Source organism: Oncorhynchus tshawytscha, linkage group LG05 (genome assembly GCF_018296145.1).
Source record: "Oncorhynchus tshawytscha isolate Ot180627B linkage group LG05, Otsh_v2.0, whole genome shotgun sequence".
In the NCBI taxonomy this organism is placed as follows: domain Eukaryota; kingdom Metazoa; phylum Chordata; class Actinopteri; order Salmoniformes; family Salmonidae; genus Oncorhynchus; species Oncorhynchus tshawytscha.
Window position 1 is genome coordinate 83,618,349 of NC_056433.1, and position 24,781 is coordinate 83,643,129.

General features: G+C 44.5%; 1 protein-coding gene across 1 annotated transcript in view; it reads right to left on the bottom strand.

Moving 5' to 3' along the window:
• The window catches only part of atf6 (activating transcription factor 6), a 163,492-nt gene that overhangs the window by 128,878 nt on the left and 9,833 nt on the right, over positions 1-24,781 (bottom strand). Inside the window, exons 5-7 of the mRNA XM_042322560.1 lie at positions 24,400-24,520; positions 23,835-24,020; positions 8,202-8,353 (exon numbers count right to left, since the gene is read on the bottom strand). Of these exons, the coding sequence (XP_042178494.1) occupies positions 8,202-8,353; positions 23,835-24,020; positions 24,400-24,520 (459 nt within the window). The remainder of the gene's footprint in view (positions 1-8,201; positions 8,354-23,834; positions 24,021-24,399; positions 24,521-24,781) is intronic.

The window sequence follows — 24,781 nt, forward strand, 5'->3', positions numbered from 1 at the left end:
CAACACCATCATTAAGTTGGCCGATGACAACAGTGATAGGCCTGATCACCGACAACGACGAGACAGCCTATAGGGAGGTGGTCAGAGACCTGGCCGTGTGGTGCCAGAATAACAACCTCTCTCTCAACGTGATCAAGAGAAAGGAGATGATTATGGACTACAGGAAAAGGAGGACCAAGCACGCCCCCATTCTCATCGACGGGGCTGCAGTGGAGCAGGTTGAGAGCTTCAAGTTCATTGGTGTCCACTTCAAAAACAAACTAACATAGTCCAAGCACAACAAAACCTATTCCCCCCCAGGAGACTGAAAAGATTTGGCATGGATCCTCAGATCCTCAAAAGGTTCTACCGGTACCCCCTGTATATAGTCTCGCTATTGTTATTTTACTGCTGCTCTTTAACTACTTGTTACATTTATTTCTTATTCTTCTTTGCATTTTTTAAACTGCACAGTTGGTTAGGGGCTCGTAAGTAAGCATTTCACTGTTAGGTCTACACCTGTTGTATTCAGCATTTCACTGTTAGGTCTACACCTGTTGTATTCAGCATTTCACTGTAAGGTCTACTACACCTGTTGTATTCAGCATTTCACTGTAAGGTCTACTACACCTGTTGTGTTCAGCATTTCACTGTAAGGTCTACTACACCTGTTGTGTTCAGCATTTCACTGTTAGGTCTACACCTGTTGTATTCAGCATTTCACTGTAAGGTCTACCTACACCTGTTGTATTCAGCATTTCACTGTTAGGTCTACACCTGTTGTATTCAGCATTTCACTGTCAGGTCTACACCTGTTGTATTCAGCATTTCACTGTAAGGTCTACACCTGTTGTATTCAGCATTTCACTGTAAGGTCTACTACACCTGTTGTATTCAGCATTTCACTGTAAGGTCTACTACACCTGTTGTATTCAGCATTTCACTGTAAGGTCTACTACACCTGTTGTATTCAGCATTTCACTGTAAGGTCTACCTACACCTGTTGTATTCAGCATTTCACTGTTAGGTCTACACCTGTTGTATTCAGCATTTCACTGTAAGGTCTACTACACCTGTTGTATTCAACATTTCACTGTAAGGTCTACTACACCTGTTGTATTCAGCATTTCACTGTAAGGTCTACTACACCTGTTGTATTCAGCATTTTACTGTAAGGTCTACTACACCTGTTGTATTCAGCATTTCACTGTAAGGTCTACTACACCTGTTGTATTCAGCATTTCACTGTAAGGTCTACTACACCTGTTGTATTCAGCATTTCACTGTAAGGTCTACCTACACCTGTTGTATTCAGCATTTCACTGTAAGGTCTACTACACCTGTTGTATTCAGCATTTTACTGTTAGGTCTACCTACACCTGTTGTATTCAGCATTTCACTGTAAGGTCTACTACACCTGTTGTATTCAGCATTTCACTGTAAGGTCTACCTACACCTGTTGTATTCAGCATTTCACTGTAAGGTCTACCTACACCTGTTGTATTCAGCATTTCACTGTAAGGTCTACCTACACCTGTTGTATTCAGCATTTCACTGTAAGGTCTACATACACCTGTTGTATTCAGCATTTCACTGTAAGGTCTACTACACCTGTTGTATTCAGCATTTCACTGTAAGGTCTACCTACACCTGTTGTATTCAGCATTTCACTGTAAGGTCTACCTACACCTGTTGTATTCAGCATTTCACTGTAAGGTCTACCTACACCTGTTGTATTCAGCATTTCACTGTAAGGTCTACCTACACCTGTTGTATTCAGCATTTCACTGTGAGGTCTACCTACACCTGTTGTATTCAGCATTTCACTGTAAGGTCTACACCTGTTGTATTCAGCATTTCACTGTAAGGTCTACTACACCTGTTGTATTCAGCATTTCACTGTTAGGTCTACTACACCTGTTGTATTCAGCATTTCACTGTAAGGTCTACTACACCTGTTGTATTCAGCATTTCACTGTAAGGTCTACTACATCTGTTGTATTCAGCATTTCACTGTAAGGTCTACCTACACCTGTTGTATTCAGCATTTCACTGTAAGGTCTACCTACACCTGTTGTATTCAGCATTTCACTGTTAGGTCTACACCTGTTGTATTCAGCATTTCACTGTAAGGTCTACCTACACCTGTTGTATTCAGCATTTCACTGTGAGGTCTACCTACACCTGTTGTATTCAGCATTTCACTGTGAGGTCTACCTACACCTGTTGTATTCAGCATTTCACTGTAATGTCTACCTACACCTGTTGTATTCAGCATTTCACTGTAAGGTCTACCTACACCTGTTGTATTCAGCATTTCACTGTAAGGTCTACCTACACCTGTTGTATTCAGCATTTCACTGTAAGGTCTACCTACACCTGTTGTATTCAGCATTTCCCTGTAAGGTCTACCTACACCTGTTGTATTCAGCATTTCACTGTGAGGTCTACCTACACCTGTTGTATTCAGCATTTCACTGTAAGGTCTACACCTGTTGTATTCAGCATTTCACTGTAAGGTCTACTACACCTGTTGTATTCAGCATTTCACTGTCAGGTCCACTACACCTGTTGTATTCAGCATTTCACTGTAAAGTCTACTACACCTGTTGTATTCAGCATTTCACTGTAAGGTCTACTACACCTGTTGTATTCAGCATTTCACTGTAAGGTCTACTACACCTGTTGTATTCAGCATTTCACTGTAAGGTCTACCTACACCTGTTGTATTCAGCATTTCACTGTAAGGTCTACTACACCTGTTGTATTCAGCATTTTACTGTTAGGTCTACCTACACCTGTTGTATTCAGCATTTCACTGTAAGGTCTACTACACCTGTTGTATTCAGCATTTCACTGTAAGGTCTACCTACACCTGTTGTATTCAGCATTTCACTGTAAGGTCTACCTACACCTGTTGTATTCAGCATTTCACTGTAAGGTCTACCTACACCTGTTGTATTCAGCATTTCACTGTAAGGTCTACATACACCTGTTGTATTCAGCATTTCACTGTAAGGTCTACTACACCTGTTGTATTCAGCATTTCACTGTAAGGTCTACCTACACCTGTTGTATTCAGCATTTCACTGTAAGGTCTACCTACACCTGTTGTATTCAGCATTTCACTGTAAGGTCTACCTACACCTGTTGTATTCAGCATTTCACTGTAAGGTCTACCTACACCTGTTGTATTCAGCATTTCACTGTGAGGTCTACCTACACCTGTTGTATTCAGCATTTCACTGTAAGGTCTACACCTGTTGTATTCAGCATTTCACTGTAAGGTCTACTACACCTGTTGTATTCAGCATTTCACTGTTAGGTCTACTACACCTGTTGTATTCAGCATTTCACTGTAAGGTCTACTACACCTGTTGTATTCAGCATTTCACTGTAAGGTCTACTACATCTGTTGTATTCAGCATTTCACTGTAAGGTCTACCTACACCTGTTGTATTCAGCATTTCACTGTAAGGTCTACCTACACCTGTTGTATTCAGCATTTCACTGTTAGGTCTACACCTGTTGTATTCAGCATTTCACTGTAAGGTCTACCTACACCTGTTGTATTCAGCATTTCACTGTGAGGTCTACCTACACCTGTTGTATTCAGCATTTCACTGTGAGGTCTACCTACACCTGTTGTATTCAGCATTTCACTGTAAGGTCTACCTACACCTGTTGTATTCAGCATTTCACTGTAAGGTCTACCTACACCTGTTGTATTCAGCATTTCACTGTAAGGTCTACCTACACCTGTTGTATTCAGCATTTCACTGTGAGGTCTACCTACACCTGTTGTATTCAGCATTTCACTGTAAGGTCTACCTACACCTGTTGTATTCAGCATTTCACTGTGAGGTCTACCTACACCTGTTGTATTCAGCATTTCACTGTAAGGTCTACACACTGTTGTATTCAGCATTTCACTGTAAGGTCTACTACACCTGTTGTATTCAGCATTTCACTGTTAGGTCTACTACACCTGTTGTATTCAGCATTTCACTGTAAGGTCTACTACACCTGTTGTATTCAGCATTTCACTGTAAGGTCTACTACACCTGTTGTATTCAGCATTTCACTGTAAGGTCTACCTACACCTGTTGTATTCAGCATTTCACTGTAAGGTCTACCTACACCTGTTGTATTCAGCATTTCACTGTTAGGTCTACACACCTGTTGTATTCAGCATTTCACTGTTAGGTCTACTACACCTGTTGTATTCAGCATTTCACTGTAAGGTCTACTACACCTGTTGTATTCAGCATTTCACTGTAAGGTCTACTACACCTGTTGTATTCAGCATTTCACTGTAAGGTCTACTACACCTGTTGTATTCAGCATTTCACTGTAAGGTCTACCTACACCTGTTGTATTCAGCATTTCACTGTAAGGTCTACCTACACCTGTTGTATTCAGCATTTCACTGTAGGTCTACCTACACCTGTTGTATTCAGCATTTCACTGTACTACCTACACCTGTTGTATTCAGCATTTCACTGTTAGGTCTACTACACCTGTTGTATTCAGCATTTCACTGTAAGGTCTACACACCTGTTGTATTCAGCATTTCACTGTAAGGTCTACACACCTGTTGTATTCAGCATTTCACTGTAAGGTCTACCTACACCTGTTGTATTCAGCATTTCACTGTAAGGTCTACCTACACCTGTTGTATTCAGCATTTCACTGTAAGGTCTACTACACCTGTTGTATTCAGCATTTCACTGTAAGGTCTACTACACCTGTTGTATTCAGCATTTCACTGTAAGGTCTACCTACACCTGTTGTATTCAGCATTTCACTGTAAGGTCTACTACACCTGTTGTATTCAGCATTTCACTGTAAGGTCTACTACACCTGTTGTATTCAGCATTTCACTGTTAGGTCTACTACACCTGTTGTATTCAGCATTTCACTGTAAGGTCTACTACACCTGTTGTATTCAGCATTTCACTGTAAGGTCTACCTACACCTGTTGTATTCAGCATTTCACTGTAAGGTCTACCTACACCTGTTGTATTCAGCATTTCACTGTAAGGTCTACTACACCTGTTGTATTCAGCATTTCACTGTAAGGTCTACTACACCTGTTGTATTCAGCATTTCACTGTAAGGTCTACCTACACCTGTTGTATTCAGCATTTCACTGTAAGGTCTACTACACCTGTTGTATTCAGCATTTCACTGTAAGGTCTACTACACCTGTTGTATTCAGCATTTCACTGTAAGGTCTACCTACACCTGTTGTATTCAGCATTTCACTGTAAGGTCTACCTACACCTGTTGTATTCAGCATTTCACTGTAAGGTCTACTACACCTGTTGTATTCAGCATTTCACTGTAAGGTCTACTACACCTGTTGTATTCAGCATTTCACTGTAAGGTCTACTACACCTGTTGTATTCAGCATTTCACTGTAAGGTCTACTACACCTGTTGTATTCAGCATTTCACTGTAAGGTCTACTACACCTGTTGTATTCAGCATTTCACTGTAAGGTCTACATACACCTGTTGTATTCAGCATTTCACTGTAAGGTCTACACCTGTTGTATTCAGCATTTCACTGTAAGGTCTACTACACCTGTTGTATTCAGCATTTCACTGTAAGGTCTACTACACCTGTTGTATTCAGCATTTCACTGTAAGGTCTACACTACACCTGTTGTATTCAGCATTTCACTGTAAGGTCTACTACACCTGTTGTATTCAGCATTTCACTGTAAGGTCTACCTACACCTGTTGTATTCAGCATTTCACTGTAAGGTCTACTACACCTGTTGTATTCAGCATTTCACTGTAAGGTCTACTACACCTGTTGTATTCAGCATTTCACTGTAAGGTCTACTACACCTGTTGTATTCAGCATTTCACTGTAAGGTCTACTACACCTGTTGTATTCAGCATTTCACTGTAAGGTCTACTACACCTGTTGTATTCAGCATTTCACTGTAAGGTCTACTACACCTGTTGTATTCAGCATTTCACTGTAAGGTCTACCTACACCTGTTGTATTCAGCATTTCACTGTAAGGTCTACTACACCTGTTGTATTCAGCATTTCACTGTAAGGTCTACTACACCTGTTGTATTCAGCATTTCACTGTAACCATCTGGTCTACTACACCTGTTGTATTCAGCATTTCACTGTAAGGTCTACTACACCTGTTGTATTCAGCATTTCACTGTAAGGTCTACTACACCTGTTGTATTCAGCATTTCACTGTAAGGTCTACTACACCTGTTGTATTCAGCATTTCACTGTAAGGTCTACTACACCTGTTGTATTCAGCATTTCACTGTAAGGTCTACCTACACCTGTTGTATTCAGCATTTCACTGTAAGGTCTACTACACCTGTTGTATTCAGCATTTCACTGTAAGGTCTACCACACCTGTTGTATTCAGCATTTCACTGTAAGGTCTACTACACCTGTTGTATTCAGCATTTCACTGTAAGGTCTACTACACCTGTTGTATTCAGCATTTCACTGTAAGGTCTACTACACCTGTTGTATTCAGCATTTCACTGTAAGGTCTACTACACCTGTTGTATTCAGCATTTCACTGTAAGGTCTACTACACCTGTTGTATTCAGCATTTCACTGTAAGGTCTACCTACACCTGTTGTATTCAGCATTTCACTGTAAGGTCTACTACACCTGTTGTATTCAGCATTTCACTGTAAGGTCTACCTACACCTGTTGTATTCAGCATTTCACTGTAAGGTCTACTACACCTGTTGTATTCAGCATTTCACTGTAAGGTCTACATACACCTGTTGTATTCAGCATTTCACTGTAAGGTCTACATACACCTGTTGTATTCAGCATTTCACTGTAAGGTCTACTACACCTGTTGTATTCAGCATTTCACTGTAAGGTCTACTACACCTGTTGTATTCAGCATTTCACTGTAAGGTCTACATACACCTGTTGTATTCAGCATTTCACTGTAAGGTCTACTACACCTGTTGTATTCAGCATTTCACTGTAAGGTCTACTACACCTGTTGTATTCAGCATTTCACTGTAAGGTCTACTACACCTGTTGTATTCAGCATTTCACTGTAAGGTCTACATACACCTGTTGTATTCAGCATTTCACTGTAAGGTCTACTACACCTGTTGTATTCAGCATTTCACTGTAAGGTCTACTACACCTGTTGTATTCAGCATTTCACTGTAAGGTCTACCTACACCTGTTGTATTCAGCATTTCACTGTAAGGTCTACCTACACCTGTTGTATTCAGCATTTCACTGTAAGGTCTACCTACACCTGTTGTATTCAGCATTTCACTGTAAGGTCTACTACACCTGTTGTATTCAGCATTTCACTGTAAGGTCTACCTACACCTGTTGTATTCAGCATTTCACTGTAAGGTCTACTACACCTGTTGTATTCAGCATTTCACTGTAAGGTCTACCTACACCTGTTGTATTCAGCATTTCACTGTAAGGTCTACTACACCTGTTGTATTCAGCATTTCACTGTAAGGTCTACTACACCTGTTGTATTCAGCATTTCACTGTAAGGTCTACCTACACCTGTTGTATTCAGCATTTCACTGTAAGGTCTACTACACCTGTTGTATTCAGCATTTCACTGTAAGGTCTACTACACCTGTTGTATTCAGCATTTCACTGTAAGGTCTACTACACCTGTTGTATTCAGCATTTCACTGTTAGGTCTACTACACCTGTTGTATTCAGCATTTCACTGTAAGGTCTACATACACCTGTTGTATTCAGCATTTCACTGTAAGGTCTACCTACACCTGTTGTATTCAGCATTTCACTGTAAGGTCTACATACACCTGTTGTATTCAGCATTTCACTGTAAGGTCTACTACACCTGTTGTATTCGGCGCATGCGACTAATACAATTTGATTTGACATTAAATTAAGCTCAGCTGTATGTCAATCCTGGACGCTGCGAATCTAGTTTCTGTCAGTCTAGAAAAAAGACTGACAGCATCATCAATAATAATGGTGGCTAGTTTTTTTTCTAGCTGCCATTTTGTGTTTTCGTATTTTACCCAGGAATTAAAATCAATGAAGTGAAGAGGAACCAGCACCACAGAGGGAGATAGTCTTCAATTGTTGTGGAAAGGAGAATGAAATCAGAGGCATACGAGCAAACCCAGACATGTAGGACACTCTCTCTCTCTCTCTCTCTCTCTCTCTCTCACACAGCAGACACACACACACACACACTTACATATTCGTCAGAGCCAGGGCTGTGGAGTGCGACTGCAATGGGGGCGGGCCTCTCTTGGGTCAGTGTTGGCATGGTGACCAGGTGCCCGGTGACTGCCTGTGGAGTGTGGATCTGCAGCACCTGGGCCGGCTGGCACAGCACCAACGGACCACCTGTTAGGAGGGGACAAACAACACTTAGATTATATACTGTACCCTTTACTGAGCTGTTATTAAATAATAAGCTGTGTGTGTCGGTATTCCTCGCTAGTCGCTGAATACGAAAACAACAGAGCACTTGGTCACCCGTGACAGCTTTGAGCCCCTCTTCCCCAGTGCTACTGTCTGGTCCGTCTCAAAAAGCGGTCCCCCTTCCCCAGTGGTACTGTCTGGTCCGTCTCAAAAAGCGGTCCCCCTTAAAAAGCGGTCCCCCTTCCCCAGTGGTACTGTCTGGTCCGTCTCAAAAAGCGGTCCCCCCCTTAAAAAGCGGTCCCCCTTCCCCAGTGCTACTGTCTGGTCTGTCTCAAAAAGCGGTCCCCCCCCAGTGCTACTGTCTGGTCTGTCTCAAAAAAGCGGTCCCCCTTCCCCAGTGCTACTGTCTGGTCTGTCTCAAAAAGCGGTCCCCCCCCCTTCCCCAGTGGTACGGTCTGTACAGAGTGCACCCAGAGTTCCTTCTACCCTCTGACCTCTCAGCGACCCTGCATTAACCCCTGAGTGTTAATAGAACTCCCTTCTCCCCACCTGTAGGAGAACTGAACACTGGGTAACTAACTGGACAGTTAGCGTGGTGTTCTCACGGTAATATATATATATATATATATATATATATATACTCATGTAATACAATACTATGTTTATAAAACACCATGTCCATGGTTTAAAGCTGTGGCCCACAGTGCAGTGTCAAACCACCACTGGGGGCATAGTAACTAAAGGCTGCCTCTCCATGCCTCTTGGTCCTAGGCTGGGGGCATAGTAACTAAAGGCTGTCTCTCCATGCCTCGCCTCTTGGTCCTAGGCTGGGGGCATAGTAACTAAAGGCTGGGGGCATAGTAACTAAAGGCTGTCTCTCCATGCCTCTTGGTCCTAGGCTGGGGGCATAGTAACTAAAGGCTGGGGGCATAGTAACTAAAGACTGGGGGCATAGTAACTAAAGACTGTCTCCCCATGCCTCTTGGTCCGAGGCTTTGGGATCGTTAAAAGGCTGCCTCTCCATGCCTCTTGGTCCTAGGCTTTGGGATAGTTAAAAAGGCCAGAGGACCTGGGTACATATGTACGGGGTCCATAACTTAAAAGCATGTCTGACATGTATTGTGGTGCACAATCATGGATTGATTTAAAAACCAATAGAAGAATATTAAAATGTATTCTAAAACTCACAGGCAGTCGGTGTTTAAAACCAGTGTAATATGTGCTTTCTGTCTGGTCTTGGTCTGTATCTTTAAAAAAAATGTTTTTTAACCTTTATTTAACCAGGTAGGCTAGTTGAGAACACCTTTATTTAACCAGGTAGGCTAGTTGAGAACACCTTTATTTAACCAGGTAGGCTAGTTGAGAACACCTTTATTTAACCAGGTAGGCTAGTTGAGAACACCTTTATTTAACCAGGTAGGCTAGTTGAGAACACCTTTATTTAACCAGGTAGGCTAGTTGAGAACACCTTTATTTAACCAGGTAGGCTAGTTGAGAACACCTTTATTTAACCAGGTAGGCTAGTTGAGAACAAGTTCTCATTTGCAACTGCGACCTGGCCAAGATAAAGCATAGCAATTCGACACATAGAACAACACAGAGTTACATATGGAATAAACAAAACATACAGTCAATAATACATTAGAACAAAAGAAAACAAAAAGTCTATATACAGTGAGTGCAAATGAGGTAAGATAAGGGAGTTAAGGCAATAAATAGGCCACAGTGGCGAAGTAATTACAATATAGCAATAAAACACTGGAATGGTAGATCGGCAGAAGATGAATGTGCAGGTAGAGATACTGGGGTGCAAAGGAGCAAAATAAATAAATAAATACAGTATGGGGATGAGGTAGGTAGATAGATGGGCTGTTTACAGATGGGCTATGTACAGGTGCAGTGATCTGTGAGCTGCTCTGAAAGCTGGTGCTTAAAGCTAGTGAGGGAGATGTGAGTCTCCAGCTTCAGAGATTTTTGCAGTTCATTCCAGTCATTGGCAGCAGAGAACTGGAAGGAAAAACGACCAAAAGAGGAATTGGCTTTGGGGGTGACCAGTGAGATATACCTGCTGGAGCGCGTGCTACGAGTGGGTGCTGCTATGGTGACCAGTGAGCTGAGATAAGGCAGGGCTTTACCTAGCAGAGACTCGTAGATAACCTGTAGCCAGTGGGTTTAGCGACGAGTATGAAGCGAGGGCCAACCAACGAGAGCGTACAGCTCGCAATGGTGGGTAGTGTATGGGGCTTTGGTGACAAAACAGATGGCACTGTGATAGACTGCATCCAGTTTGTTGAGTAGAGTGTTGGAGGCTATTTTATAGATCACCGAAGTCGAGGATTGGTAGGATGGTCAGTTTTACGAGGGTGTGTTTGGCAGCATGCTTTGTTGCGATATAGGAAGCCAATTCTAGATTTAATTTGGATTGGAGATGCTTAATGTGAGTCTGGAAGGAGAATTTACAGTCTAACCAGAGTCAGAGCCGTCCAGAGTAGTGATGCTGGACGGGCGAGCAGGTGCGGGCAGTGATCGGTTGAATAGCATGCAGTTTAGTTTTACTTGTGTTTAACAGCAGTTGGAGGCCACAGAAGGAGAGTTGTATGGCATTAAAGCTCACCAGAAGGTTAGTTAACACAGTGTCCAAAGAGGTGCCAGAAGTATACAGAATGGTGTCGTCTGCATAGATGTGTACCAGAGAATCTCCAGCAGCAAGAGCAACATCATTGATGTATACAGAGAAGAGAGTCGGCCTGAGGATTGAACCCTGTGGCACCCCCATAGAGACTGCCAGAGGTCCGGACAACAGGCCCTCCGATTTGACACACTGAACTCTATCAGAGAAGTAGTTGGTAAACCAGGCGAGGCAATCATTTGAGAAACCAAATTGTGTCTGCCAATAAGAATGTGGTGATTGACAGAGTCGAAAGCCTTGGCCAGGTCGATGAATACGGCTGCACAGTAATGTCTCTTATTGATGGCGGTTATGATGTCGTTTAGGACCTTGAGCGTGGCTGAGGTGCACCGATGACCAGCTCTGAAACCAGATTGCAAAGCGGAGAAGGTACGGTGGTATTCTAAATGGTCGGTAATCAGTTTGTTAACTTGGCTTTCGAAGACCTTAGAAAGACAGGGTAGGATAGATATAGGTCTGTAGCAGTTTGGGTCTAGAGTGTCACCCCCTCTGAAGAGGGGGATGACCACGGCAGCTTTCCAATCTTTGGGAATCTCAGACGATACGAAAGAGAGGTTGAACAGGCTAGTAAATAGGGGTTGCAACAATTTCGGCAGATAATTTTAGAAAGAGACGGTCCAGATTGTCTAGCCCTGCTGATTTGTAGGGGTCCAGAAATTGCAGGTCTTTCAGAGCATCAGATATCTAGATTTGTGTAAAGGGGAAATGGTGGGGGCTTTGGCGGGTTGCTGAGGAGGGTGCCGAGGAGTTGACCGGGGTAGGGGTAGCCAGGTGGAAAGCATGGCCAGCCGTAGAGAAATGCTTATTGAAATTCTCAATTATAGTGGATTTATCGGTGGTGACAGTGTTTCCTAGCCTCAGAGCAGTGGGCAGCTGGGGGGGGATGCTCTTATTCTCCATGGACTTTACAGTGTCCCAGAACTTTGAGTTAGTACTACAGGATGCAAATTTCTGTTTGAAAAAGCTAGCCTTAGCTTTCCTAACTGCCTGTGTATATTTGTTCCTAACTTCCCTGAAAAGTTGCATATCACTGGGGTTATTCGATGCTAATGCAGAACGCTACAGGATGTTTTTAAGCTGGTCAAGGGCAGACAGGTCTGGAGTGAACCAAGGACTATATCTATTCCTAGTTCTAATTTTTTTGAGTGGGGCATGCTTATTTAATTAAGATGGTGAGGAAGCCACTTTTAAAGAATCGCCAGGCATCATCTACTGACGGGATGAGGTCAATGTCATTCCAGGATACCTCGGCCATGTCAATTAGAAAGGCCTGCTCGCAGAAGTGGTTTAGAGAGCTTTTGACAGTGATAAGGGGTAGTCGTTTGGTCGCAGACCGATTACGGATGCAAGCAATGAGGCAGTGATCACTGAGATCTTGATTGAAAACAGCAGAGGTGTATTTGGAGGGCGAGTTAGTTAGGATGACATCTATGAGGGTGCCCGTGTTTACGGATTTGGAGTTGAACCTGGTAGGTTCATTGATAATTTGTGTGAGATTGAGGGCATCAAGCTTGGATTGTAGGATAGCAGGGGTGTTAAGCATGCCCCAGTTTATGTCACCTAGTAGCACGAGCTCAGAAGATAGATGGGGGGCAATCAATTCACATATGGTATCGAGAGCACAGCTGGGGGCAGAGGGAGGTCTATAGCAAGCGGGAACAGTGAGAGACGTCTTTCTGGAAAGGTGCATTTTTAGAAGTAGAAGCTTGAATTGTTTGGATACAGACTTGCATAGTAATACAGAACTCTGCAGGCAATCTTTGCAGTAGATTGCAACACCGCCCCCTTTGGCAGTTCTATCTTGGCGGAAAATGTTATAGTTAGCGATGGAGATTTCAGGGTTTTTGTTGGTTTTCCTAAGCCAGGATTCAGACACGGCTAAGACATCCGGGTTCGCAGAGTGTGCTAAAGCAGTGAGTAAAACAGGGAGTAGGCTTCTAATGTTAACATGCATGAAACCAAGGCTTTTACGCTTACAGAAGTCAACAAATGAGAGCACCTGGAGAGTGGGAGTGGAGCTAAGGCACTGCAGGACCTGGATTAACCTATAAATCACCAGAGGAACAGAGGATAAGTAGGATAAGGGTACGGCTAAATGCTATACGAACTGGCCGTCTAGCACGTTCGGAACAGAGAGTAAAAGGAGCAGGTTTCTGGGCACGATAGCATAGATTCAAGGCATAGTGTACAGACAAAGGTAAGGTAGGATGTGAGTACATTGGAGGTAAACCTAGGCATTGAGTAATAATGAGAGAGACATAGTCTCTAGAGATGTTTAAACCAGGTGATGTCATCGCATATGTAGGAGGTGGAACAACATGGTTGGTTAATGCATATTGAGCAGGGCTAGAGGCTCTACAGTGAAATAAGACAGTAATCACTAACCAGGACAGTAATGGACAAGGTATATTGATATTAGAGAGAGGCATGCGTAGCCAAGTGAACATATGGGTCCAGTGAGTGGTTGGGCTGACTGGGAACACGGCGATTCAGACAGTTAGCAGGCCGATGCTAACAGTTAGTAGGCCGGGGCTAAACGAGCTAGCAGTTAGCAGACTGGGTTAGAAGGCAAGGAGTTAGCAGACCGGGGCAGGCAAGCTAGCAGTTAACAGAATGGGGCTAGCAAGTTAGCCTATGGGGGACGTCGCGATGGGGGTAAGTCCGTTTTTGCATCTTCGTGTGGTGACGTCGATAGACCAGTCGTGGAGTTTGTAGGGTCCCAAGTAGCTCTAGGTAGATAGCAGAATGGGCCTTCAGCGGACGTCGCACCTGAGGGGCCTGTTGGAATCCTCGGGCAGATTATCTCGGTATTCCAGTCATAGAGGATCGGCTGGGTTCCGTGCCCCGTACCGGCAGTAGAAGGGGTCCGGATATTGTAGCCCGGGAGTGGGCTTCGGTGGTAGCACTGGAGCCCTGGTCGGGCTAGCTTCAGGCTAATTGGTGCTTGCTCCGGGATGGAAATGCTAGCAAGGAGTAGTCACCCGGGATTGCGGTTAGCTAGTTGCAAAGATCCAGATGAAAATGTTCAGAGTTTGCTGTAGGAATCTGGGGATATGGAGAGAAATAGGTCCGTTATGCTCTCGTTTGAGTCACGTTGTTCGAACTGGCGAGAGCTTTCCGAGCTAAAGGTTAGCTGATGACCGCTAGCAATGGTTTGCTAACTGATAGCTGGTAGGTAGTTAGCTGGCTAGCTTCAGTTGAGGGACTCCAGATCCAAAGTAAATAGAAATACTTTAGAAAAAGCAGATCCACGCCACATTGGGTGAGGCGGGTTGCAGGAGAGTATTTAGAAGTTGAGGTTTAGCAAAATATTTGTAAAAGATATGCAAAGAAAAATATGTAAAAAGATATATACAAGGGACACGACAGGACAAAAGACAAAGACGTCTGACTGCTACGTCATCTTGGTATTAAATCTGTGCTGCAGCATGTATGTTTTGCAGTTGACCAATGGCTTTCTTGGGTAGACCAGACAGGAGAGCATTACAGTAGTCAAGCCTACTTGTAATAAAAGCATGGATGAGTCTATCAGCCTGAGAGAGAAATGGCCGCACCTTGGCAATGTTCCTCGGGTGGTAAAAGCTATTTGTCACATTCCTAATGTGTGATTCGAAATTTAGTTCAGAATCTAAAATGACAAAGGTTTTTTTATCCTGGTGTTTTATCTTTATTGCCCATTAATTAAAATGTTCGTCCAGATTCTCTCTCTGTACTTTGGCTCAAACAATAAGTAACTCTGTATTTTCTTGATTTAGTTAGAGAGGAAGTTGTGAGCCATATACACTATCTTTCAAAAGTTTGGAGTCACTTAGAAATGTCCTTTGTTTTTGAAAGAAAACCTAGGTGTCATTTTAGATTCTGAAATAAATAGAAGGCTTAAGTTGTGATATCACTTTTCTGGGCATGTCTGTGTCAAATAGGGGAAATAACTCCATAGTACCTTTGCGTTGTAGGCTAGGGCACATATCAAACTTCTTATCAGGTCTTTCTTGACTGATACCCAGTCTAATGTTTGTTATCTTATCTCTAAAATATGCTGCAAACGCATCACATTTAGATGTGGAGGAAAGTTCATATACAGTAGGTTTGCAGGTGTAGGATTTCTCTCAAATGATTAGTGATCAGATTAGAGCCCGTCTGGCATTTAAAAAGTATTCAGACCCCTTGACTTTTTCCACGCTTTGTTAGGTTACAGCCTTATTCTAAAATGTATTTAATTGTTCCCCCCCTCATCAATCTACACACAATACCCAATAATGACAACGCAAAAATAAAAATACTGAAATATCAAGTATTCAGCCCCTTTACTCTGGACTTCTTGAAGCACCTTTGGCAGCGATTACAGCCTCAAGTCTTCTTGGGTATGACGCTACAAGCTTGGCACACCTGTATTTGGGGAGTTTCTCCAATTCTTCTTTGCAGATCCTCTTAAGCTCTGTCAGGTTGGATGGGGAGCGTTGCTGCACAGCTATTTTCATGTCACTTCAGAGATGTTCGATTGGGTTCAAGTCTGGGCCACTCAAGGATATTCAGAGACTTGTCCCGAAGCCACTCCGGCATTGTCTTGGCTGTGTGCTAAGGGTCATTGTCCTGTTTGAAGGTGAACCTTCTCCCCAGTCTGAGGTCCAGAGCGCTCTGGAGCAGGTTTCCATCAGGGATCGCTCTGTACTTTGCTCCGTTAATCTTTCCCTCGATCCTGACTAGTCTCCCAGTCCCTGCCACTGAAAAACATCACCACAGCATGATGCTGCCACCACCATGTTTCCTCCAGATGTGACGGTTGGCATTCAGGCCAAATAGTTTAATCTGGGTTTCATCAGACCAGAGATTCTTGTTTCTCATGGTCAGTCCTTTAGGTGCCTTTTGGCAAACTCCAAGCGGGCTGTCATGTGCCTTTTACTGAGGAGTGGTTGTCGTTCTGGAAGGTTCTCCAATCTCCACAGAGGAACTCTGGAGCTCTGTCAGAGTGACCATCGGGTTCTTGGTCACCTCCCTGACCAAGGCCCTTCTCCGGCGATTTCTCTGTTTGGCCTGGTGGCCGGCTCTAGGAAGAGTCTTGGTGGATCCAAACTTCTTCCATTTAAGAATGATTGAGGCCAATGTGTTCTTGGGGACCTTCAATGCTGTAGAAAGTTTTTGCTACCCTTCCCCAGATCTGTTCCTCGACACAATCCTGTCTCGGTGCTCTAAAGACAATTCCTTCAACCTCAGGGCTTGGTTTTTGCTCTGACATGCACGGTCAACTGTGGGACCTTATACAGACAGGTGTGTGTCTTTCCAAATCATGTCCAATCTATTGAATTTACCACAGGTGGACTCCAATCAAGTTGTAGAAACCTTTCAAGGATTATCAATGGAAACAAGATGCACCTCAGTTCAATTTCGAGTCTCATAGCAAAGGGTCTGAATACTTATAAATACGGTATTTCTGTTTTTATTTTTAATACATTTGCAAACATTTCTAAAAAAACTGTTTTTGCTTTGTCATTATGGGGTAGTGTGATGTCATTATGGGGTATTATGTCATTATGGGGTATTATGATGTCATTATAGGGTATTGTGCTTAGATTGATGACAACATTTTATTTAATCCATTTTAGAATAATACTGTAACGTAACAAAATGTGGAAAAAGGGGAAGGGGGCTGAATACATTCTGAATGCACTGTATATGCCAAGTTTCTCTCTCGGAATAACATAATGGACCTGCACCTTTGACTTTCTCCACTTTTCTAATTGATTTGTTTCCTCATTCATCCAAGGGGCTTCTCCATTTGGATGGGTCTTTTTTCAACCTTACTGGAGCTATGGCATCAATGGTTGTCCATTATTTGCTAAAGTGATCAACTAAATCATTACAAGAGGAAGGCAGTATAGGTGGTAGAGTATTGTTCATACACTCAATAAAATATGTAGCAACTTCAGAGGTCAGATAGCGTTTCTTCATAATGCGTTCAGTATTCCTCTTTGCTCCGGGCAACAAGGTATTAAAAAAGACCAAGAGTGATCAGATAAAGCAACATCAACAATAGAGGATATGTCAGTAGAAAGCCCCTTGGTAATAACCAGGTCAAGAGTATGGCTGTGGTTATGGGTGGGCCCAGTAGAAAGCCCCTTGGTAATAACCAGGCCCAGAGTATGGCAACGGTTATGGGTGGGCCCAGTAGAAAGCCCCTTGGTAATAACCAGGTCCAGAGTATGGCTGTGGTTATGGGTGGGCCCAGTAGAAAGCCCCTTGGTAATAACCAGGTCCAGAGTATGGCTGTGGTTATGGGTGGTCCTAGAAGAAAGCCCCTTGGTAATAACCAGGTCCAGAGTATGGCTGTGGTTATGGGTGGGCCCAGTAGAAAGCCCCTTGGTAATAACCAGGTCCAGAGTATGGCTGTGGTTATGGGTGGTCCTAGTAGAAAGCCCCTTGGTAATAACCAGGTCCAGAGTATGGCTGTGGTTATGGGTGGGCCCAGTAGAAAGCCCCTTGGTAATAACCAGGTCCAGAGTATGGCTGTGGTTATGGGTGGTCCTAGTAGAAAGCCCCTTGGTAATAACCAGGTCCAGAGTATGGCTGTGGTTATGGGTGGGCCCAGTAGAAAGCCCCTTGGTAATAACCAGGTCTAGAGTATGGCTGTGGTTATGGGTGGGCCCAGTAGAAAGCCCCTTGGTAATAACCAGGTCCAGAGTATGGCTGTGGTTATGGGTGGGTCCAGAGTATGGCTGTGGTTATGGGTGGGCCCAGAAAGCCCCTTGGTAATAACCAGGTCCAGAGTATGGCTGTGGTTATGGGTGGGCCCAGTAGAAAGCCCCTTGGTAATAACCAGGTCCAGAGTATGGCTGTGGTTATGGGTGGGCCCAGTAGAAAGCCCCTTGGTAATAACCAGGTCCAGAGTATGGCTGTGGTTATGGGTGGGCCCAGTAGAAATAACCAGGTCCAGAGTATGGCTGCCCCTTGGTAATAACCAGGTCCAGAGTATGGCTGTGGTTATTATGGGTGGGCCCAGTAGAAAGCCCCTTGGTAATAACCAGGTCTAGAGTATGGCTGTGGTTATGGGTGGGCCCAGTAGAAAGCCCCTTGGTAATAACCAGGTCCAGAGTATGGCTGTGGTTATGGGTGGGCCCAGTAGAAAGCCCCTTGGTAATAACCAGGTCCAGAGTATGGCCACAGTTATGGGTGGGCCCAGTAGAAAGCCCCTTGGTAATAACCAGGTCCAAAGTATGGCCACTGTTATGGGTGGGCCCAGTAACATGTTGGAGAAAGTCCATGAAGCTCAAAAACATTCAGAAATCCAATGGTCTTGCAGTCAGTCTCTTTGTCAACATGAATATTAAAATTCCAACACAATGATTTTTAAAATAAAGAGTGAAGAAAAAGCAGCCAACAATTTAGAACTCCTTCAATACTGTTGGAAAAACATTCCAGGTGAAGCTGGTTGAGAGAATGCCATGAGTGTGCAAAGCTGTCATCAAGGCAAAGGGTGGCTGCTTTGACAAATCTCAAATCTATTTTAATTTGCCTAACACTTTTTTTGGTTACTACATGATTCAATGTGTGTTATTTCATAGTTGACGTCTTCACTATTATTTTACAATGTAAGAAAATAGTAAAAAATAAAAGATAAAACCCTGGGATGAGTAGATGAGTCCAAAATGTTGACTGGTTCTGTATGTGAGTGACTATGGTGTCAATATTGGAGTACTTGGCCAGAACTGTGGGCAGGAAGGAGTTGTTGTCATGGACACAGGCTCCTGGGTGACAGGTGATCTTGGTCGGTCCACAGATCGTAGGCAGGCCAATATTTTTCACCATCGAGCTGTCCACAATGATGGTGGTCTTGATGGAATCCGATGAGGGAATTTTATTTATTTACCTTTATTTAACTAGGCAAGTCAGTTAAGAACAAATTCTTATTTTCAATGACGGCCTAGGAACAGTGAACTGCCCCTGAACACTGCCTTGTTCAGGGGCAGAACGACAGATTTGTACCTTGTCAGCTCGGGGGTTTGAACTTGCAACCTTCCGGCTACTAGTCCAACGCTCTAACCACTAGGCTACCCTGCCGCCCCAGGGAAGAGGGGGAGCAGGATGGGACCGTCTTGGGCAGGAGGGGGTGCTTTGAGACAGGCTAGCCCGACTCTTAGCACCAGCAACAGCAAATGACGTCGGAAACCCCAGAAGGTGGGGTCTTGAGTCCGCGACCTCCTGAACTGTGGTGGTCGTGGAGAGGGTGCCACTGGGCAGCCGCCAGCTGGTGATATACTCCCAGGATCCGTGCTGACCCACGGGGCTGGTAGGTCCGTCTCGGGGCAAAGCTCTTTGATAGTCGGATCTTCTCGGATAGATAAAGGGTGGCCAGACTGCCTCCCCGATCTCCTATGCCTTGCGAGTGTCCAGTCTCACATGGGGCCGTGGAGTTGAGCTGAACATCTGTCCGTTGCATTGGGACAGATCAACGCCTCCTGAGTCAGACAGCTTTGCTACAGGAGGGATTTAAAAATGAGATTGGGTTTGCCTGGGTTACAGCAAGGTTGGTGTACTTAGAAAGCAGGTAATCCTTTTCTCGCAGCCGAGCGAGCAGCTGGAGGATCTCTTCCCTGAGTTGCTTGATGGTGGTGCATTTAGGGCTCACAAATCCCTGTCCATTGTTCAGTTCCACCTTATCTTAATCTTGTGATTGTGTGGAAATCTCACACCTAAAGCATTTGTGCCCAGTCGTGGATAAAACCCTAGAGGGTTAAGCACTACTAGCGTTAGCCTGCTCCGTTTCCATGACGGCTAGCAGCTAACTGCTACTTAACAGGAATTAGGTGCGCTAGATTAGGGTTGTAGTGTAAACCTATAGGACGGTAGCTCTCCAGGAAGAGGGTTGGAGAGCCCTGATCTAGAGAGAAAGTTATATTCAAACTCTAAACTAAAAACACATTCAAGACTACAGAGGTCAAATATTCCAGTGTTGGTTTAGTCCCCGTCAGACTGTGACAAAACTGTTTGTATTGGCCCAGACTCAGCTGAGGTAGAAGATCAGAAAGAGGATCAGATTGGTAGGTCTGAATGAAACACAGGCTGGTGGGCCGAGGTAAGGAAACACTACTAAAACATTGACTCACAAATGATTAAACACAGATCCTAAAAAGAGGGTCAACGAAAGTAGAGATAGGGCGACATCTGCTGGCCAATGATACACCCTCCCAAACTCCCACCCAAAACTTCCCTAATGCTGTACAGATCGACTGCCCCCCAAAACCAACGTGGCATCGATATGAGTCAGAAACATTTATTATAGTGTCATAATTGACTACAGAGTGTAAATAGGAAAATGTTTGGTCATAAAGGCAGTCTAAAACGGAGTTTGGAGTAAATTAAGGTTGGGTTTGGGATATACAATGTCGCCAACATATCATGCCTCCTTTCGCCAAGCTCCACGTGCAAATTGCCCCTCCGCTCACTCTATTGCACTGGCCGCGTTGAACCGACAATGGACCAATCACGTCAACGCGTGAAAGAAGGGAGGGAAGATCACCAGTAAACTAATCTGCTCCGCTTGGTCATGTTGTCTACAAACAAGCTAGTTGCATCGTCCAGAAACATACATCACTTTTCCATAAAATAAGTGTTTCAATTGTAAAACTAGTTGTTTTCACTGGGAAGGCAGAGAACACGTTATAAAAAGCAGTCACTTCTACATGTGAAAACACTGAATCCTTCTCATCACTCGACGTGATTGATTGTTATTTGTTTTGAGACCGACTTTGCCCCAGTGAGCCAGGTGCCCCAGAGCGGGGCGCCTGGCTCACCGGGGCACCAGAGCGGGGCGCCTGGCTCACCAGAGCGGGGCGCCTGGCTCACCGGGGCACCAGAGCGGGGCGCCTGGCTCACCGGGGCACCAGAGCGGGGCGCCTGGCTCACCGGGAAACCAGAGCGGGGCGCCTGGCTCACCGGGGCACCAGAGCGGGGCGCCTGGCTCACCGGGGCACCAGAGCGGGGCGCCTGGCTCACCGGGGCACCAGAGCGGGGCGCCTGGCTCACCGGGGCACCAGAGCGGGGCGCCTGGCTCACCGGGGCACCAGAGCGGGGCACCTGGCTCACCAGAGCGGGGCACCTGGCTCACTGGGGCACCTGGCTCACTCCCGGGACAAAGGCCGGTTCCAAACCGAATGCAATCACTTTTTTTACCCGGTTCAAACTCCTCCCACTGGGGTAACCCGGGACAGAAAAACAAACCCCTAGAATGGGGCTCCGTTTCCCCCAAAACGTTCAAATCAAAAGGCGGTTTGAGACTGAACATCCCTGTACTGATTAACCAACCAGTGGTGAGTATACCGGTTGACTAGACTAGAGACTGAACATCCCTGTACTGATTAACCAACCAGTGGTGGTGAGTATACCGGTTGACTAGACTAGAGACTGAACATCCCTGTACTGATTAACCAACCAGTGGTGGTGAGTATACCGGTTGACTAGAGACTGAACATCCCTGTACGGATTAACCAACCAGTGGTGGTGAGTATACCGGTTGACTAGAGACTGAACATCCCTGTACTGATTAACCAACCAGTGGTGGTGAGTATACCAGTTGACTAGACTAGAGACTGAACATCCCTGTACGGATTAACCAACCAGTGGTGGTGAGTATACCGGTTGACTAGAGACTGAACATCCCTGTACTGATTAACCAACCAGTGGTGGTGAGTATACCGGTTGACTAGACTAGAGACTGAACATCCCTGTACGGATTAACCAACCAGTGGTGGTGAGTATACCAGTTGACTAGAGACTGAACATCCCTGTACGGATTGACCAACTAGTAGTGGTGAGTATACCGGTTGACTAGAGACTGAACATCCCTGTACGGATTAACCAACCAGTGGTGGTGAGTATACCGGTTGACTAGACTAGAGACTGCTGGTTATGTATATTTTGATCATTATTATCTCTATCATAGCTGACGTTAGCGAGAAAACTAGGATTGAGGGGACCACCGTATTTTTTTAACTAGCTAACATTAGTATTGGTAGCTATTTTTGACAAACTTCTCTAGCTGTTTCCTACTATTTATTTGTCTACTTTAGGAATGTCATCGTATTTCCATTCCACTCTAAATTAGTGTAATTTAGATGAAACAGTCGCACGCTCGCCTCTGAGGAGCAACCCCATGTCTCGGGGCACAAATACATATTGGATGCAGCGATGATAGCATTAGCTCATTTATGTCTGACTAGGATTACAACAGTGTACTGGCAGCAACAAACTCAAAAACAACGCAGGGCCATAGCAGAACATGTCCCAGTTGGTTGCACAGTGTAACAGGTCTGAATCTAAATCCATCTGAAGCCGGTCAGTCTACATCTGTAATTCATATAATTAGTTTACAAAACGACATTACGTTATTTCTCAAGATATGTTTATTATTGAGGGATGATGTGACAATCGTTGACCCTGTTTTTCCTGTTGCACCAAGTGTAAGACTGATCCCCGGGTCATGAACAGATGCCGAGGCCTACCAGAGAAGCAAAAGGTGGGTATCATAACATGTCCAGCAAATGTGATTGCAATGGTTTATAGCGACCTCCAAAAATAATGTAACTCACTGTTCACTTGCTATTTTCACAGTTCGTTAGGCAAAAGACCTCAGAATTTAACAAAAAGGGTGTCATGCAACACAAGTAGCCTTGTGACACCTCCTCTGTTGTTGCCAGTCTCCCTCGACTCCTATGAAAAGGACACGCTATCGTGAGACCTCTGACCCGAGTTACTGCCCTGATCAACGACAGGTAATGTATGCTTATGTAAAAAAATAAAAAGAAAGTTGGATTCAAAATTACCCTCAGATGTCTCTGAATGGACAGAGACCTGGCACTCTGACAGACAGGCTTGATACTGATGTCTCTGAATGGAGAGACCTGGCACTCTGACAGACAGGCTTGACACTGATGTCTCTGAATGGACAGAGACCTGGCACTCTGACAGACAGGCTTGATACTGATGTCTCTGAATGGACAGAGACCTGGCACTCTGACAGACAGGCTTGATACTGATGTCTCTGAATGGACAGAGACCTGGCACTCTGACAGACAGGCTTGATACTGATGTCTCTGAATGGACAGAGACCTGGCACTCTGACAGACAGGCTTGATACTGATGTCTCTGAATGGACAGAGACCTGGCACTCTGACAGACAGGCTTGATACTGATGTCTCTGAATGGAGAGACCTGGCACTCTGACAGACAGGCTTGACACTGATGTCTCTGAATGGACAGAGACCTGGCACTCTGCATTAAAAATGTTAGTAGACACTTACTTGTATTGTCTTTTTTTTTATTACTGAAATGAATGGTATCAGTCAATATCGGGAGGGAGAAACGCTGTGCATTCTGCACCAGGATCAGGGAACTCCTGTTTGTGGTACATGGCGTTGTGCCTGGATACATCCGTTAGCCGTGGTATATTGGCCATATATCACAAACCCCCGAGGTGCCTTATTGCTGTTATAAACTGGTTACCAACGCAATTAGAGCAGTAAAAATAAGTTGTCATACACGTGGTATACGGTCTGATGTACCACGGCTGTCAGCCAATCAGCATTCAGGGCTCGAACCACCCAGTTTATAATTGCTATTATAAAAACGGGTTACAAAGATAATTAGAACAGTAAAAATACAATGATTTGTCATACCCGTGGTATAGTGTCTCGTAACACGGCTTTCAGCCAATCAGCATTCAGTTCTCCAACCACCCAGTTTATAATATGTATTATAGTGTAGTGAGTGCAGTTGTAGACTCACCTATAGGTGGCGCTGGCTGTATGCTGACAGGGGCAGGTTTGACCACAGCAGGGTGAGGCACCAGGGTGGTCTGCAGGTGCTGGATGATGACGGTCTGGAGAGGGCCCGCGGCATGCTGGGGTACAGCCGTTACAACTGGTCTGGGCTGGATGGACACCTTAGGGGTGAGCTGGATAGGCCTCTTCACTGTGAGATGGATCATAATTCATAACTGTTTCCATTTTTTTTTTTAAACGGAGCCTTCTTCCCCCTCCAGATGCTATTGTATGTATCATTAAAAAAAAGATTTGGTCCATTGAAAGCAGGGCGAATGGACTTGAACCAATAAACATCTGTTGTTTGGTTATACTAATTTCTGGCTCGAGTCATCATACTTTTTCCGATCCATTAAAACTAACAAAGTCAATCAACAACATATTTCCAAATCAGAAACAGACTGACGAGGGAGAGTGATACAGTATTTTCACTGAAAGCCAATGTAACTACAGGAAGAAATGGCAGCCTGATATGAAAGAAGAGGAGGATGATGATGATGATGATGATGATGGAGAGGTGTATATCTGACCTCGCGTGGCCTGATTGGTCCTCTTGGGGGCCCTCTTGGCCAGGGGGGGCTCTGAGAAGCCACTGGACTCAGAGCAGACAGAGACGGCAGGAGAGGGCTGAGGAGATTGGGATAGATCCTCCTGTAGGGGGCAGCAGAGAGACGAGCCATCAATGTTTCCCTGCTGTGTGAGGTTTTACAATACCTCCAGAAGGTCCAGTGTTCCCCTATATGCATTTACACGCAGCGCACCACCATGGCTAAAATACTAAATATTTTAGTGTTATAATGCCGATTGTATAGATGTATGACCAAGGAAGGTATTCACCGCTGTACACATTGTATATAGACTCTTTTTTCTTTTACTGTGTTATTGACTTGTTTATTGTTTACTCCATGTGTA